The 19,560-nt window shown below is 37.7% G+C and overlaps 1 protein-coding gene across 1 annotated transcript; it reads right to left on the bottom strand.

The window, feature by feature from the left end:
- Nucleotides 1-3,570: 3,570 nt before the first annotated feature.
- On the bottom strand, nucleotides 3,571-9,574 carry LOC147358053 (olfactory receptor 52E2-like). Its single transcript, XM_086338171.1, has 3 exons — nucleotides 8,666-9,574; nucleotides 6,238-6,304; nucleotides 3,571-3,737 (listed from the first exon to the last, which is right to left on the bottom strand). Exons 1-3 carry the CDS (start codon nucleotides 9,572-9,574, stop codon nucleotides 3,571-3,573), a joined length of 1,143 nt encoding a protein of 380 aa, XP_086194297.1.
- Between the last annotated feature and the right edge of the window lie 9,986 nt (nucleotides 9,575-19,560).

Consider the following 19,560-nt stretch of genomic DNA (forward strand, 5'->3'; position numbering starts at 1 on the left):
TTCATTAGTTTCTATGCAAATTTTGATTTATTTTTTTTTATTTCTTCTGTGATTTGTTGGTTATTCAACAGCGTGTTGTTCAGCCTCCATATGTTGGAATTTTTAATAGTTTTTCTCTTGTAATTGAGATCTAATCTTACTGCATTGTGGTCAGAAAAGATGCTTGGAATGATTTCTATTTTTTTGAATTTACCAAGGCTAGATTTATGGCCCAGGATATGATCTATCCTGGAGAAGGTTCCATGTGCGCTTGAGAAAAAGGTGAAATTCATTGTTTTGGGATGACATGTCCTATAGATATCAATTAGCTCTAACTGGTCTATTGTATCATTTAAAGTTTGTGTTTCCTTGTTAATTTTCTGTTTAGTTGATCTATCCATAGTGTGAGTGGGGTATTAAAGTCTCCCACCATTATTGTGTTATTGTTAATTTCTGCTTTCATACTTGTTAGCATTTGTCTTACATATTGCAGTGCTTCCATGTTGGGTGCATATATATTTATAATTGTTATATCTTCTTCTTGGATTGATCCTTTGATCATTATGTAGAGACCATCTTTGTCTCTTTTCACAGCCTTTGTTTTAAAGTCTATTTTATCTGATAAAAATTCTTAAGAAAGCAGGAATAGAAGGAACATACCTCAACATAATAAAAGCTATGTATGACAAACCCACAGCAAACATTATCTTCAATGGTGAAAAATTTAAAGCATTTCCTCTAAAGTCAGGAACAAGACAAGGGTGCCCACTTTCACCATTACTATTCAACATAGTTTTGGAAGTTTTGGCCACAGCAATCAGAGCAGAAAAAAAAATAAAGGAATCCAAATTGGAAAAGAAGAAGTAAAACTCTCACTATTTGCAGATGACATGATCCTCTACATAGAAAACCCTAAAGACTCCACCAGAAAATTACTAGAACTAATCAATGATTATAGTAAAGTTTCAGGATATAAAATCAACACACAGAAATCCCTTGTATTCCTATACACTAATAATGAGAAAACAGAAAGAGAAATTAAGGAAACAATTCCATTCACCATTGCAAAGGAAAGAATAAAATACTTAGGAATATATCTACCTAAAGAAACTAAAGACCTATATATAGAAAACTATAAAACACTGGTGAAAGAAATCAAAGAGGACACTAATAGATGGAGAAATATACCATGTTCATGGATCAGAAGAATCAATATAGTGAAAATGAGTATACTACCCAAAGCAATTTATAGATTCAATGCAATCCCTATCAAGCTACCAACGGTATTCTTCACAGAGCTAGAACAAATAATTTCACAATTTGTACGGAAATACAAAAAACCTCGAATAGCCAAAGCTATCTTGAGAAAGAAGAATGGAACTGGAGGAATCAACCTACCTGACTTCAGGCTCTACCACAAAGCCACAGTTATCAAGACAGTATGGTACTGGCACAAAGACAGAAATATAGATCAATGGAATAAAATAGAAAGCCCAGAGATAAATCCATGCACATATGGACACCTTATCTTTGACAAAGGAGGCAAGAATATACAATGGATTAAAGATGATCTCTTTAACAAGTGGTGCTGGGAATTCTGATCAACCACTTGTAAAAGAATGAAACTAGAACACTTTCTAACACCATACACAAAAATAAACTCAAAATGGATTAAAGATCTAAACATAAGACCAGAAACTATAAAACTCCTAGAGGAGAACATAGGCAAAACACTCTCTGACATATATCACAGCAGGATCTTCTATGACCCACCTCCCAGAATATTGGAAATAAAAGCAAAAATAAAGAAATGGGACCTAATTAACCTTAAAAGCTTCTGCACATCAAAAGAAACTATTAGCAAGGTGAAAAGGCAGCCTTCAGAATAGGAGAAAATAATAGCAAATGAAGCAACTGACAAATAAATAATCTCAAAAATATACAAGCAACTCCTACAGCTCAACTCCAGAAAAATAAATGACCCAATCAAAAAATGGGCCAAAGAACTAAATAGACATTTCTCCAAAGAAGACATACAGATGGCTAACAAACACATGAAAAGATGTTCAACATCACTCATTATCAGAGAAATGCAAATCAAAACCACTATGAGGTACCATTTCACACCAGTCAGAATGGCTGCGATCAAAAGTCTACAAGCAATAAATTCTGGAGAGGGTGTGGAGAAAAGGGAACCCCCTTACACTGCTGGTGGGAATGCAAACTAGTACAGCCACTATGGAGAACAGTGTGGAGATTCCTTAAAAAACTGGAAATAGAACTGCCTTATGATCCAGCAATCCCACTGCTGGGCATACACACTGAGGAAACCAGAAGGGAAAGAGACACGTGTACCCCAATGTTCATCGCAGCACTGTTTATAATAGCCAGGACATGGAAGCAACCTAGATGTCCATCAGCAGATGAATGGATAAGAAATGGATAATACACAATGGAGTATTACTCAGCCATTAAAAAGAATACATTTGAATCAGTTCTAATGAGGTGGATGAAACTGGAGCCTATTATGCAGAGTGAAGTAAGCCAGAAAGAAAAACACCAATACAGTATACTAACACATGTATATGGAATTTAGAAAGATGGTAACAATAACCCTGTGTACGAGACAGCAAAAGAGACACTGATGTATAGAACAGTCTTATGGACTCTGTGGGAGAGGGAGAGGTAGAGGGTGGGAAGATTTGGGAGAATGGCATTGAAACATGTACAATATCATGTGTGAAACGAGTTGCCAGTCCAGGTTCGATGCATGATACTAGATGCTTGGGGCTGGTGCACTGGGAGGACCCAGAGGGATGGTATGGGGAGGGAGGTGGGAGGAGGGTTCAGGATGGGGAACACATGTATACCTATGGAGGATTCATTTAGATATTTGGAAAAACTAATACAATATTGTAAAGTTTAAAAATAATATAAAATTTAAAAAAAATAAAAGAAAAAAAATAAATTACATATGGGGTTGTCATCCTAATCACTTTAGTATTTGGACCTTCTAAAATTCTTAACCCAGACCTGAAGACAAAGACTCTAAGAACAAAGGGTTAAGGAATCAAAGATGAAAGATAGTATACTCACAACTATTTATACCCAAAAGTTTTGACATTCTGCAAGAGCATGCCGTTTCCCAAACACTAACTTAACTACAAGGTTATGATTATTAGCTGGGATTTGAAGCTCAATAATAATACTGCCAGTTAATGTGAATCTCAATCATGAAGACTTGAGATTTTTGTTTTATGAAAACAGAGAATTGAAATTCTTTTATGCCATAAATGTGCATTCAGAGTCCATGAACTATGCTCTGCTTTTATTTAGGGATAGAATATTTTCCTTTCAGACCCCATTCTTCCCATTTCTTGGTAGAAACATGATATGGAGTGCTTCTCTTGGCTTCCTGCTAGTGCATAGGACACTACTGCACAACCCACTCACAGTGCCTACCAGCCCTGCTGTAGGACATGATTTCTCCTGGTGCTGTTCTTCACTTCATATCCTGTACTTGATGGGAGTATGTGACATGCTGCTCCGACACTATTCAATTAGTGTTTGTCTTTATACTGGTGCCCTTGCTTACTGCATATGTCGCTTACAGCAGCAGTTTAAGGGGCTTGACAGCGCTGGAGGAACCATGCATTCAGGAGGCATGTGCAGTTGATAACAGACCAGTTTACATACCTTATGAAGGTAGTCAGGAGACAGATCTGTAGGCTTGCCTCTCCATATTCTGATACCATGAGCTAATGAAAGAACAAGGTTTAGGGGGTCTTGCTGTGCTAATGGGATTCCCAGGTGGCTAAGTTCATAAAGAACCTACCTACAATGCAGGAGACATCAGAGATATGGGTTCAATTCCTGGGTTGGAAAGATCCCCTGAAGGAGAGCATAGAGACCCACTCCAGTAATCTTGCCTGGAGAACCCCATGGACAGAGAAGCCTGGTGGGCTACAGTACATAGGTCACAAACAGCTGGACATGACTGAAGTGACTGAGCAAAAATACTGCTCATCCTTGGGTCAACTGACCTTGCAATTTCTTTTTAAACTAGTTGCCCTAATAATCATATGGTAAGTAGGTTTGATCACTCATCTTTCTGAGGTCAGGTACTTGATTTAAACACAGAGTCACATATTTCTGAAGTCTTTCAGCATCATGATGATTGGGACATAAACTCTGGGTTGAGAAGTTTGAAAAAACCTTTATACATCATTTTCACTTCCTGGTTCTTTTTATGAAACTAAAATTCCTGATTGGAAAAGCAAAATTTTTTCTAGATACAGGATGAAATTTTAAGAGGTGTTTTGAATTAATTGTGGAAGCTATAAACAATTTCATTGTCCCCAATGTCAGAATTTGAAAAAAAAAAAAAAAGATTTTGTTTTACCCCAGTCTAGCTCGCTCTTTATTCTCTTTCTTCTTTTCTTTCTCCTCTTCCTTCTTCTGATGCTCATCTTTACTCTTTTCCTCTATCGTCCAAATTTCTGTCAGTCAGTTCAGTTCAGTCACTGAGTTTTGTCCAACTCTTTGCAACCGCATGGACTGCAGCACACCAGGCTTCCCTGTCCATCACCAACTCCCGGGGCTTGCTCAAACTCACGTCCATTGAGTCGGTGATGCCATCCAACCATCTCATCCTCTGTTGTCTCCTTCTCTCTTACCTTAAATCTTTTCCAGCATCAGGGTCTCTTTCAATGAGTCAGTTCTTCATATCAGGTGGCCAAAGTATTGGAATTTCAGCTTCAACATCAGTCCTTGCAAAGAATATTCAGGGAAAAAAAAAAAAAAGAATATTCAGGACTGATTTCTTTTAGGATTGATTGGTTTGATCTCCTCCCTGTACAAGGGACTCTCAAGAGTCTCCACCTACAACATAGTTCAACACAGTTCAACACAGTTCGGCGCCCAGTCTTCTTTATGGTCCAACTCTCACATCCATACATGACTACTGGAAAAAAAACAGCTTTTACTAGATGGACCTTTGTTGGCAGAATAATGTCTCTGCTTTTTAATATGCTGTCTAGGTTGGTCATAGTTTTTCTTCCAAGGAGCAAGTGTCTTAATTTCATAACTGCAGTCACCGTCTGCAGTGATTTTAGAGCCCCTCAAAATAAAGTCTGTCACTGTTTCTGGTGTTTCCCTATCTATTTGCCATGCAGTAATGGGACCAGATGCCATAATTTTAGTTTTTTGAATGCTGAGGCAATGGCAAACCTCTTCTTGCCTTGAGAACGCCACGAAGAGTGTAAAAAATTTCTTCAGCCTTTTTCAATATGTCTTACTATAGCTCTCTCTCTCTGCCTTACCCACCTCTTCCTAACCTAATTTAGTTCTCCATTTCATTTACACTCAAAGTACAAACAACTTTTTTCTTATTGGTTTTAATGAGTAGTTGACTAATTGGGTTAGTAGAGTAATTAGACACAGGAAGTATAAGTAAAGGAAAGCAGTCAAGTAAATGAAAAATTCACTTCTATAAATACTAGAAATTCTGTATATTTAAAATTAAATACATATCCATCTCATTAAAATATTTCTTATACAGTTTATCTCATTTCACATGCTAGCAAAGTAATGCTCAAAATTCTCCAAGCCGGGCTTCAACAGTACTTGAACTGAGAACTTGTAGATGTTGAAGCCAAATTTAGAAAAGGCAGAGGAATCAGAGAGCAAATTTCCAACACCCACTGGATCACAGAAAAAGCAAAAGAATTCCAGAAAAACATCTATTTCTGCTTCATTGACTACACTAAAGTCTTTGATTATGTAGATCACAACAAACTGTGGAAAATTCTTAAAGAGATGGGAATACCAGACCACCTTACCTGCCTCCAGAGAAACCTGTGTGCAGGTCAAGAAACAACAGTTAGAACTAGACATGGAACAATGAACTAGTTTAAAATTGATGAAGGAGTTCATCAAGCCTGTCTATTGTCATCCTGCTTATTTAACTTATATGCAGAGTACATCACGTGAAATGCCAGGCTGGATGAAGCTCAAGCTGGAATCAAGATTGCTGGGAGAAGTATCAACAACCTCAGATATCAGCGCCACCCTAATGGCAGAAAGTGAAAGAGGAAAAACAGAGCCTCTTGATGAAGGTGAAAGACGCTTAAAGTTGGCTTAAAACTCAACATTCAGAAAAATGAAGATCATGGCACCCACTCCCATTATTTCTTGGCAAATAAAAGGGGAAACAATGGAAACAGTAAGAGACTTGATTTTCCTGGGCTCCAAAATCACTTAGGATGGTGACTGCAACCATGAAATGAAAAGACACTTGCTCCTTGGAAGAAAAGCTATGATTAATCTAGATAGCATATTAAAAAGCAGAGACATCACTTTGCTGACAAAGATTCATATAATCAAAGCTATGGTTTTTTCAACAATCATGTACAGATGTGAGAGTTGGAACATAAAGAAAAAGGCTAGGTGCTGAAGAATTGATGTTTCAAACTCTGGTGCTAGTAAAGACTCCCTTGGACTTCAAGAAGATCAAACCAGTCAATCCTAAAGGAATCATCCCTGAATATTCATTGGAAGAACTGATGTTGAAGCTGAAGCTCCAATGCTTTGGCTACCTGATGCGAAGAGCTGAATCATAGGAAAAGACCCTGATGCTGGGAAATATTGAGGGCAGGAGGAGAAGGGGCAACAGAGGATGAAGTGGTTGGATGGCATTAAAGACTTAATGGACATGAGTTTGAGCAAACTCCAGGAGACAGTGAAGGACAGGGAAACCTGTAGTGCTGCAGTCCATGAGATCACAAAGAGATGGACATGACTGAGCGACTGAACAACATCAATACAAATTGATGAATGTGCTAATTTACTTGACTTTGGTAATCATTCACAATGTGTACATATATAATATCATAACATGCATACATATAAAAATCACATTGTATAAGCTAAATACAGAAAATTTTTATTTTTCAAGCGTACTTTCATAAAGCTGGATAGCCTGAGTTAATTTAGAATTTGATATCCTCCAGATAGCCGTAAAAATAAAGTGGGGTAAAATTATTTTTAGCAAAGAAAAACAAAAACTCACCACCAACAGAACTGCATAAAGGAAGGCCTAACTTTATGTAAGAAGGAACACATACCAGTAGAAACAGTAGATATTGGGAACATTTAAATGGAAATTTACTGTCCTACCTACTTATATGTATATGAGTTTTAAATTTTATAAGAAGTAACTTAAACCAACAATAGTATATGTCAGAAAGTACATACATGGACTAAATTTTTTCTAAGATCATTTACTAAACAGAAAGTGATAAGATTATTCATTTATATTAAGATTTGATAAGTTATTTGGGCATTTGTAGGGCAATGGCTAAAGTAATTTTAAAGTTATTTACAAAATAAATGCAAATGAAACTTACGATAGTAATAAACATAATTCAGAGAGCAAAAGTTTTGCTGTGAAAGATTTATAGTTCAGGTTGAAGTAATAATAGCAAACATAAGATAATAATTTAACAAAACAAATAGCTGTAATTGTGTCAAATGTGCTTGAAATAGTAGCATACTTAAGATACTAAAATTGCCAGACTGGTTTAAATATAAATTGTTTCATGTGTGAAAAATGAAACAATTATCAGGATATTAAAAGGCTGAAAGAAAAAGGATGACTAAATGAGTTTTTATGACTAATTTTAAACTCTACAAGTTCCACAGTCATAGAAAGTGACACAGTCACCATTTTATTCCCGGTAGTTATGAAAATAGACACGCAAAGTGATTATAATTATATTGAGAGAAGAAAGAAGCTCAGTAAAACACCAAATGGCCCACCAAAAATGGATACATTAAAAACTTCTGACATAAACATATTAACCAGATATTGAGAAAAATAAAGAAAAATGATATAATCTACTTGATGCAACTACAAGGGACAAAGAATATGCAGCACTGAATGCTGATAAGTGGTCTGAAGAGCTGATGGAAATTAAATGCAATTCAGTTCAGTTTAGTTCAGTCACTCAGTCGTGTCCAACTCTTTGTGACCCCATGGACTGTAGCATGCCAGGCTTCCCTGTCCATCACCAATGCCTGGAGCTTACTCAAACGCATGTTCATCGAGTCAGTGGTGCCATCCAACCATCTAATACTCTGTCATCCCCTTCTCCTCCTGCCCTCAATCTTCCCAGCATCAGGGTCTTTTCCAAAGAGTCAGTTCTTCACATCAGGTGGCCAAAATATTGGAGCTTCAGCTTCAGCATCAGTTCTTTCAGTGAATATTCAGGTCTGATTTCCTTTAGGATTGACTCCCTGTACAAGGGACTCTCAAGAGTCCTCTCCAACACCACAGTTCAAAAGCATCAATTCTTCTGTGCTCAGCTTTCTTTATAGTCCAGCTCTCTCATCCATACATGATTCCTGGAAAAACCATAGCTTTGACTAGATGGACCTTTATAGGCAAAGTAACTTCTCTGCTTTTTGGTATGTTGTCTAGATTGGTCATAGCTTTTCTTCCAAGAAACAAGCATCTTTTAATTTCATGGCAGTTAAATATTTACAAAAGAGACCCAATATAGATGCATATTTAGCATAATTTTTATGAAAAAATTATTTTTCTACATCTCATGAAATTGCATATTTAGCTTCATAAGATTTAGATGTCATTCTTTTTTCTTTGTTTCAGTTTTAATATTTTCTTTACATGGTCATAGATCTGCTTAGTTCTGACTCCATATATGACAGGGTTGAGCACTGGAGGTACTATGACATAAAGATTGGCCAGGAGTATATGGATATAGCGGGGAACATTTTGTCCAAAGCGATGTGTCATGAAGGAAAAGAGGGCTGGTGTATAGAAAGCAAGAATCACAAAAACGTGAGAACCACAGGTGCTAAGGGACTTGAGTCTGGCTTCATGGGAAGGAAGACGAAAAACAGCACGGAGTATCTGAACATAAGAAAGGGCAATGGCTATGATGTCAAACACTAGATTACAAATTGCACATAAGCCATAAATAATATTGATCTTGATACTGGCACAAGATAGGCGAGCAAGACCCATGTGTTCACAATATGTATGAGGGATGACATAACTCCCACAGAATGGTAATCGCAAAATGAGAAATACAAATGGAATCACAAAAATAAATGCCCTCCCTAAAACAGCAAGGCCAATCTCAGAAACAACCCTGTTGGTGAGGATGCTGCTATATTGGAGGGGGTTGCAGATGGCTACATAGCGGTCAAAAGCCATTGCCAAGAGGACTGCTGACTCCATAAGTGTGAAGCTGTGAATGAAAAACATCTGGGAGATACATGCTTCAAAGAGGATCTCCTTGAGACAAAACCAGAAGATCCCAAGCATCTTAGGGATGGTAGCTGTGGAGAGACCCAAGTCAATGGTAGCCAACATGGCCAGGAAGTAGAACATAGGCTGGTGTAGACTGCTCTCAGCCTGGATCACAAATAGGATAGTGAAATTCCCTATCAGTGCTGTCAGGTACACAGCACAAAAGGGGAAGCCAATCCAGATGTGGAGTGTTTCCAGTCCTGGGATTCCCAGCAACAAGAAGAAGGAGGGGTGAAACTGGGTATCATTGGGAGGGGACATCCTGCTGGACAATGCATATGTCTTCAGAACTGTAGACTCACACAGTCTATAGGCCACCAGATAGTTTTCTGTAGCTTTGACGACCTAAAGGTAGTATAAGAATACTTCATTAGCTACCTTCTCTCATTATCACAGTCATCACCAACAGACAACCCTCATTTTGACCATTTAAAAATTCTGCAATCTCTAAATACAGTTATGCTATGCTAAGTCAATTCAGTCGTGTCTGACTCTGTGCTACCCCATAGACGGCAGTCCACCAGGCTCCCCTGACCCTGGGATTCTCCAGGCAAGAACACTGGAGTGGGTTGCCATTTCCTTCTCCAGTGCATGAAAGCGAAAGGTGAAAGTGAAGTTGCTCAGTCATTTCCAACTTAGCATCCCCATGGACTGCAGCCTACCAGGCTCCTCCATCCATGGGATTTTCCAGGCAAGAGTAATGGAGTGGGATGCCATTGCCTTCTCCACTAAATACAGTTATGGACATGAATTCCACTTGATTGAATGGCAACACAAGGCTTAATACACAGGATGGATAATAACATTTCAAAAAGCATGTGGATTCATCAAAATTTATAACAAAATATTAAAAATTACTTTAAAAATTAAATGGATTCATTCATTAGTATTTAGTCATGAATATTATAAAATAAGGTAAGGATAATAGTGAAAATAGCAATATCAACTACCAATTATTGAGGTGCTCCTACTATTTGTAAGACTCTGCAAAAATTACACTTAATATTTTTAAAAAACACCTTTGAAGAAGAGCACATTTTACATGTAAGTTGTCTAAAATTCAATGTGTTTAAAAGATTTATGATAAGTTTAAAATGTTTTCAAAGGAACATCTGGGAGATTAAGCTAGAAAGAAAAGTAGTGAAAGAAAATGGAAGAAAAATAGAAATAAAAGCTATGCCTTATCTATGTTTTACTGCACACAAACATATAATATTCCACACATATTATACAAATACACATTTTTAAAACTCACAACATCTACCTGAATAAAATATGTTAGTATTTCTCATTTACAGCTGAGTCAGTTACAATTTTAAACTATATGTCAAAATGCCAATCAAAAATGAGAGAGACAAAAAATTAGGAATATTGTTAAATTAGGCACATGACAATCCAATCATTTTCAAGGTTCCCTATATCTTTCTTTACATCTTCATGCAGCTTGCTTATAACATTTGATAGGAGATTTCCAAAGCATCTATGCATTCATGTGTTTAAGTATTTTGTAGTGAAAAGTCGCTCTTCTGAGTATTTGAAGATTCCATGGCAGCAATACTAATTACGACCACATTTTCAGTAAGTAAGTCAGGATATTATCTAGGTGCTGATATAAAGAGGGGAAAAAATAGTGTAATAAACATGATTGGAAGAAGCAGTTGAGTATGAATGGTAAACCTGAAGAGAAGCAAAGTTAGCAGAAGGAGGCACTCTGTGGCAGTAGTGACAGAAATAAAGGCTATTTCCCTGGGGTTATGTCATTATGACAGACTTGTAAGTACTTTCAAAGGGTATGGCAATGAATGGCAGGAGGAGTGAAAGTAGAATTCATTTATGGAGGCGAGTTGTTCTGTGAATCCCATGGGTGAGCAAAAAATCAAAACATTTTCCTTTCTTATCCAGTATACAAATATGCAACAGTTTAAAAGCTAATGAAAGTTTACTTTGAGTACTAAAGGGTAGATTTGATGGCTAAAGGGTAAAAATAAGCTACTTCTCTGGCTTTTCTAAGAAGGAAGGAATAATACTATATTATTCCTATAATACTATATTATTTCAAATAATACTATATTGAAAAAATACTATAATATTTCAAATAATATAGTATTATATTATAGTATTATAATTATATTATATAATATAGTATTATATAATAATCAAATAATACTATATTATTTGATTGATAATAATTTAAGTGAAAATTATATCTCCCTGGACATATATAATCACACCCTATGGTGGTACAGAAGGTAAATATCAGGGAAGTAGTCAGAAAGTGGTATGATTAAACCAAGTGGAAGACACATATAGACAAGGAATACACACACACAAACACACACACACAAATTAGAGTAGAAACAAAGAATATACAGAAAGGAGTAAGATCTGTCTTGTCAGCTATATAAACTTTAATGTTCCTGTGGACATTAAATAGTTTTGCTTCAGTCAGTCAGTTCAGTTGCTCAGTCATGTCCGACTCTCTGCAACCCCATGGACTGCAGCACACCAGGCCTCCCTGTCCATCACCAACTCCCAGAGTTTCCTCAAACTCATGTCCATTGAGTCGGTGATGCCGTCCAACCATCTCATTCTCATTCTCATCCCTTCTCCTCCCTCCTTCAATCTTTGAGATTCTCTAGGCAAGAACACTGGAGTAGGTTGCCATTTCCTTCTCCAATGCCTGAAAGTGAAAAGTGAAAGTGAAGTCGCTCAGTCGTGTTCGACACTTAGCGACCTCATGGACTGCAGCCTACCAGGCTCCTCCGTCCATCGGATTTTCCAGGCAAGAGTACTGGAGTGGGGTGCCATTGCCTTCTCTTAATCTTACGTTTAAACCATCTTAAACTTTCATTCCTGCCCATAGGTATTCTATCCATTTGATGTTACCATGAGAACACCCTGATATTTTCTCCTTGACTCCCTTGGATTTAAATTGGTAAAAATATCAGTATTATGTCCAAGCCTCTGATGGAAAAAAGCACATAAACAGTAATGGAAAGTTCCATCAAACAAATTTTAAAAACTCCCTTCAAGACATAATTGAGATATATACTCAAGGTAATGGTGAATGACCTCATACAGGGTAAATATCCTTTTCTCCTGTGTCCTTAAACATTGTAGGCTAATAGTGTATGTAGTGAAATACTGTACATATGAACAATCTACAACTGCATGTCCTAACATGTATATATATTACCAAATGATGCTGAGAGAAAGAAATTGGCTATTTATATAAAAATTAAAAATAGTAAAAACTATTCTAGATCCTAAGAAGTCAGGATAATTGTTACTTTGTGGAATACTGGTAGTCAGCATGAGTGGGACACCCAGGGTGTTGATAATGTCTGTTTATTTACTTATGTACTGGCTATACAAATGTAATCACTTTGTAAAATATTGACCCATGCTTTTATGATGTGTACCTTGTTTATGGATATGAAAGTTCAGCAAAATATTTACAAAGTATGAATTCTTTAGTGCTGACAAAATATGTCATTTATTTTTATATACCTGACATAACTTAATACAGTATATTTCATAAAGTTAAAAATCAATATTAAAATGATTCATGGTCATAAAGACATCCTAGGCTAGATATAATTTGTGCTCTAATCTTGTTAATAGTTTCATGTATGTTATGTGTTATTCATTAAATACACATTATTCGATGTGTTCTGTGTTGGAAACTGTCCTGAAACATTTCAAATTTGAGGTTTGTGCAATCATGAATAAAATGTTATGCAGTTGACCCTTGAACAATTTGGGGGTTGTGGTACCAATTTTCCTTGCAATAAAAAATAACATGTAACTTTATTGTTACCTTCCATTTTTGCAATTTCACATTCTCTGATTTAACCAACCTGGGATCATGTAGTACTACAGTATTTATCATTGAAAAAAAATAAAGGTACAAAGGCAATGGCACCCCACTCCAGCACTCTTGCCTGGAAAATCCCATGGATGGAGGAGCCTGGTGGGCCGCAGTCCATGGGGTCGCTAAGAGTCGCACAAGACTCAGCGACTTCACTTTCACTTTTCACTTTCATGCATTGAAGAAGGAAATGGCAACCCACTCCAGTGTTCTTGCCTGGAGAATCCCAGGGATGGGGGAGCCTGGTGGGCTGCCGTCTATGGGGTCACACAGAGTCGGACACAACTGAAGCGACTTAGCAGCAGCAGCAGCAGAGTTACAAAATTCAAAGATCAACTGGATATAATCTGATGCAGTACTGAAAAACAAGGATATTCAAAGGAAATGAATTTCTAAAAATTCATAAAGCTATTCCACAAATAGGGAAACAAGTTCTACATCAATATTTGAATTCAATCATGTAATCTACTCTTAAAGGGCTTTCCTGGTAGCTCAGATGGTAAAGAATCTGCCTGCGATTCAGGAGACCCAGGTTTGACCCCTGGACCAGGAAGATCTCCAGAGAAGGGAATGGCAACCAGTACAGTATTCTTGCCTGGAGAACTCCAAGGACAGACCATATTGTATTAAAATAAAACGGAATAGAGTTTCTCAGAATTATAAGACATCCTTAGTCATACATACATAGCATCTCTCAATAGCAAGATCAAATGCTTCCCGGTAACTGTCATCATTGTGTGAGGCAATTCTATAAATGCATTTTTGTAAGCTCTAGAAAGATAAGTCCTGTGATATTGAACATTTCATATTTTATTTCTATTTTATCTTCATGTTTTCCTTTAAAGATGTTTGTTCCTCTGATTATTTAGTAAATATTGGTGATTCTTAACCATCAGCTTTAGCTCCTGTTATTTCTCATTTAATTTAATATTTCTAAATAATCTTATCCACATCCATTGCTTTAAAAACTTTCTTTATAATAAAGATTACTAAATAAATATCACTAGTCCTCAAGACTGTGACAAATTCAGATTCATATAACCAAATTCCTGAGTAACTACCTTCACATGCAAAAATATTACAAATAGAATATTTCTATAATTTAGTCCCCAATCCTGCTTCTACAAAACTCTAACTTCACCTTAATTGTGCTGTTATCAGCCTCAGTAAATGGTATTACTATTCAGTGATTTAGCCCATCCAGAAATATGAGCATTGCTCTTTTCCCTTCTCCACCTGTGCAAAAAAGATCAACACTTGATTCTATTTCTAAAAATGTCATTAAATATAGTACCTTGTCTCCATCCTAACTGGGATGATTTAAGCCATATATATTTTCTATAGTACAGTACTTTCCAGTGTATAAGAGCATGAGCTCTCATTAAGATTGGATGTGTTAAAAGCCAGCTTCATGATGTATTCACTCTAGAGCTGAGAGAAAGTAAGAAGTATTACTTATTAGCTGTGCGGGTCTGCACAAGAACTTTAATATCTCTGTACCTCAGTTTATTCATGTAGAAAATAAGAAGTGTAAATAAATCCTTAAAATTATTTAGAACATATAATTCTTTCAAAACACGTTGAACTGTATTCCAAAGATACTAGCTATCGACCTTTCTTTAGATATCAGGCAGACATTTTTTTTTTTTTTTTTTCTGAAATGTATGCTGAATAGATTTAGGCTGAAATCCAAATAAATGCCTAGGATTATATGGTCCTTCCTAAATGTGATAATATTCTTTCCCTAAACTCCATCAATTGTCTCCTTTCCTCAAAACTTATCCCATATCTCTTTTCTTTCTCTTCCATTCTTCTTTCCTTTCGCCTATCACTGTGTCCTATAGATGCAGTCTGAGTTGGGGGACAGAGAAGACTCAGTAACTAAAACTATCGCAACATTGTTAACCAGCTATACTTCAATATTAAACAAAAAGTTAAAATAAACAAACTCACCAGACTGAACACCAGGATCAAATTCTGTCTGTTTTGTCTCAGTCTGCTCAGTCTTTATGAGGAGATTTTCATGAGGAAATCTCCCAGAGCCAGTTTTGTAAAAGGACATAAGGTCTCCGAGGATTCTAGTTTCTAATCTGGCCCTGAGTCATGATTAGAAAGCCATGATTACTAAGAAAAAGAAGACAGAAAAAAGTGAGGTTTCTTGATTACGTTGTGAATCTCCATTAACCTTTCATTAACCTGCTCCATCTTACATCATACAATAATAAATGGAGCTCATTCTCTTACCATCTCAGATCTTCATTTAAGGAGATAGTACAATTCTGTGTTCAAAAACAATGACTCTCACATCAAAACACTTCTGTTCTACTATTTATTTATTTATATGTTTACCAATCAAAAGTGATATTGGATCTATTATTTAACCTCTTCATTTTATTTTACTTCTTTTTCAATTGTTCTTATGTTTTACTATAGCAACTCACTTTTCATTCATAGCTAATCTCAAATCTAATAATTTACTCCAATTTTTTTTTACTGACTTTGCTTGCTTGCTTGGTAAGGCGCTTTAGTCGTGTCCGACTCTTTGCGACTCCTTGGAATGAATCCTGCCAAGCTCCTCTGTCCATGGAATTCTCCAGGCAAGAATACTGGAGTGGGTTGCCATTTCCTTCTGCAGGGGATCTTCCCGACCCAGGGATTGAATATGCATCTCTTGTATCTCCTGCCTTGGCAGGCAGGTTCTTTACAACTAGCACCACCTGAGACTCTTGGTCTTATTGACTTTAACACTGCAATCAAATTTTTAGTTATATTCAATAGGTAGAATTAATAAAATTTTAATGAATTTTTCAAATATATCAGTAATTTTAAGCAGATGTTCATAATGTGTTTTAGATGTTTCAACTAAGTCTAATTATTATATAAAAAAATGAAAACATTATTAGTGCGTTTATTGACTTACACAGTCCTTTTGCCTTATTTTTTTCCCAGAAATAGCACCTAAATAATATATTACAATAATTGGACTTGCAGAGGCTATGTAATGCCAATAAATTTTTTGTGGGTATTTGAGCAATACCCAACCTAGATAGCATATTCAAAAGCAGAGACATTACTTTGCCAACAAAGGTTCATCTAGTCAAGGCTATGGTTTTTCCATTGGTCATGTATGGATGTGAGAGTTGGACTGTGAAGAAGGCTGAGCACCAAAGAATCGATGCTTTTGAACTGTGGTGTTGGAGAAGACTCTTGAGAGTCCCTTGGACTGCAAGGAGATCCAACTAGTGCATTCTGAAGGAGATCAGCCCTGGGATTTCATTGGAGGGAATGATGCTAAAACTGAAACTCCAGTACTTTGGCCACCTCATGCAAAGAGTTGACTCATTGGAAAAGACTCTGATGCTGGGAGGGATTGGGAGCAGGAGGAGAAGGGGACGACAGAGGATGAGATGGCTGGATGGCATCACTGACTCGCTGGACGTGAGTCTGAGTGAACTCCGGGAGTTGGTGATGGACAGAGAGGCCTGGCGTGCTGCGATTCATGGGTCGCAAAGAGTAGAACACGACTGAGCGACTGATCTGATCTGACCAATACCCACAGTACTTAAGATCTTGTTTTTAAAAGAAGGTCCAATATGTGGGGTTAATAATTTGCTGTGCTTGAGTTTTTAAAACACTTTTATCTTTGAATTTGGAAAGAGTGACAGACTTTATTTTCTAGGGTTCCAAAATCACTGTAGACAGTGACTGCCACCAAGAAATTAAAAGAAACTAACTCCTTGGAAGGAAAGCTATGACAAACCTAGATAGCGTATTAAAAAGCAGAGACATCATTTTGCCAACAAAGGGCCATCTAGTTAAAGCTGTGGTTTTTCCAGCAGTGATGTACAGATGTGAGAGTTGGACCATAAAGAAGACTAAGAGCCAAAAATTGATGCTTTCGAACTCTGGTGCTGGAGAAGACTCTTGAGAGTCCCTTGGACAGTAGAGTTCTAACCAGTCAATCCTAAAGGAAATCAATCCTGAAAATTCATTGGAAGGACCGATGCTGAAGCTAAAGCTCCAATACTTTGGCCACTAGATAAGAAGAATCGACTCACTGGAAAAGATCCTGATGCTGGGAAAGATTGAGAGCAGGAGGTAAGGGGGTGACAGAGGATGAGATGGTTGGATGGCATCACTGACTCAATGGACATGAGTTTGTGCAAACTCCCCAGGACACAGTGAAGGACAGGGAGGCCTGGAGTGCTGCAGATCATGGGCCATGGGATCCCAAAAATTTGGACACTGACTGAGTGACTGAACAACAGCAATCTTTGAATTTATATTCTGGAATTGAAATCTTATGTAAAAATGAGGCAGATGATAGGGTTTGAAATCAGACATATACCTTCATACCTGCTATACCCATTGTATCAGACTCATATACATTCACACCTGCTATACTCCTATCTTCCAAGAATGATATTTTGCCACTTGTTACCCTACCCTGGCCCAGAGACTGCTGCTGCTCTCTCTTGCCCTTGGCCTGCTTCAAATTCTGAAGTTATCCACACTGGTAACCAGTACTCTACTTCATAAGACAGGGGCCCTGTGTTCCTGTGCAAGTTTTCTCTTACCCAACAGTTATCCTCACACTCCAAAGAAAGAACAACAGAAGATAAAAAAAGAACACCATAAATGTTTGAAAGAGAGATCGTCGTGAAATGAAAATATCTCCTGCCATTACCAATAAATATGAAACATCACCACCATCAGCAATTTCTGGCCTCCAAATGTGAATGAGGGATCCACAAACTGTGATCCAGCGGAATCTGCTGCCACCACCCAAAGATGACTGCGGAGGAGCTGGGGGAATGCAAGAGAAAGCCATCTGCCACGTCAAAAGGTGAACAGGGAAACATGATTGGCTCCAGATAACTGAGGTGCATATGAAAGGAGCCTAGAGGCTTGCATCTTCCCCTACAAAGAATGCTAAATACCAATCTTTGATGTTCAGACTGCCTGCTCCTTCTGTTGCAAAATAGCATAGAGCCTGACTTCCCCTCCTGCCTTCTGGGAGCAGTTTTCTGAGTTACTAGGATGCTGACTCCTCGACTCAAGAGTCCTAAACATTCCCACCAAATGAAAGAACTCTCTACTTTTAGGTCATATGTCTTTTTTTTTTTTTTTCAGTCAACACTATCAAAGAAAAACAAAGCTCTTTATTTCCCTCCTGCATTTTCAACAAGGACTCTGTGGGGGAGTGTGTAATTTCCTCAGTTTTGTCTCATGGCAGCAAAAATTTGAAGTGACAGATGGAGCAGTGTTACAGCTCAGTTTTATTTAAAAAGCAAAGGAAAACACATCCTCGAGGAATGAGGGCAGGTTGGCCCAAAAGAGAAGAGAAGAGGAGAGAAGAGACGAGAAGTCCCTCCTTCTCAATTTTGGCTCCTCTTATTATATGTCTTTTCCTCCTCCCCCTGGGCCTGCCCTATGTAAATTGGGCTAGCCAGGAGGACCTGAGGTCCTCACTTAGGTCCTTGGACCTTCCTTTCTATTTTTGTGGGCTTTTGCCTTCTTTGTCTTTTAGCCACCTCCATTCTGGACTCCTTTTTCCTATTCTAACTTCCTAACAAACCCAGGAACTCCACTTTGCACTGGGCTTCTCAAATTCTGCAGCCAGCAGTGGTTAAGACTGAGGATCATACCAAATATCCTGAAAGTTCAGGGCACTGTTATGGACTGAAAGTTTACAGACACTTCAACACTTAGTGTTGAAACTCTAACCCCCAATGTGATAGTATTTTCAGATGGGGTTTTTGGAATGTAATTAGGGTTGGAGCAGGTCATGAGGGTGGGGCTCTCATGATGGGATTATTTGTCTTATAAGAAGAGCTTCCCTGGCAGCTCAGATGGTAAAGAATCTGCCTGCAATGCAAGAGACCCAGGTTCAATCCCTAGGTTGGAAATATCTGCTGGAGAAGGGATAGGCTACCCACTCCAGTATTCTTGGGCTTCCCTGGTGGTTCAGCTGGTAAAGAATACACCTGCAATGTGGGAGAGCTAGGTTCAATTCCCAGGTTGGAAAGATCCCCTGGAGAAGGGAATGGCTACCCACTCTGGTATTCTGGTCTGGACAGTTCCATGGACCGCATAGTCCATGGGGTCACAAAGAGTCAGAAATGGTTGAGGGACTTTCATTTTCAAGAAGAGGAAAGGCCATATGTGGACAGCAAGGAGGCAGATATCTGCAAGCCAGGAAGAAACCTCTCAGAGAGAGCTGAATCAGCTTGGCCCTTGATTTTGCCCTTACCTGGTTTAGAAATGCCATTGAGCAAACTGTAGAACAGCTATAATTAGAATCCAAGCCTTTGTTTGTACAGCTTCTACATCTCCCACTGAAGCATTTTAATTGTATGTGCAAAATCTAGCCTCA

This window comes from Bos grunniens, chromosome 15 (genome assembly GCF_055505025.1).
Source record: "Bos grunniens cultivar Pamir isolate PY7600 chromosome 15, Bosgru_T2T1.0, whole genome shotgun sequence".
NCBI classification, from domain to species: domain Eukaryota; kingdom Metazoa; phylum Chordata; class Mammalia; order Artiodactyla; family Bovidae; genus Bos; species Bos grunniens.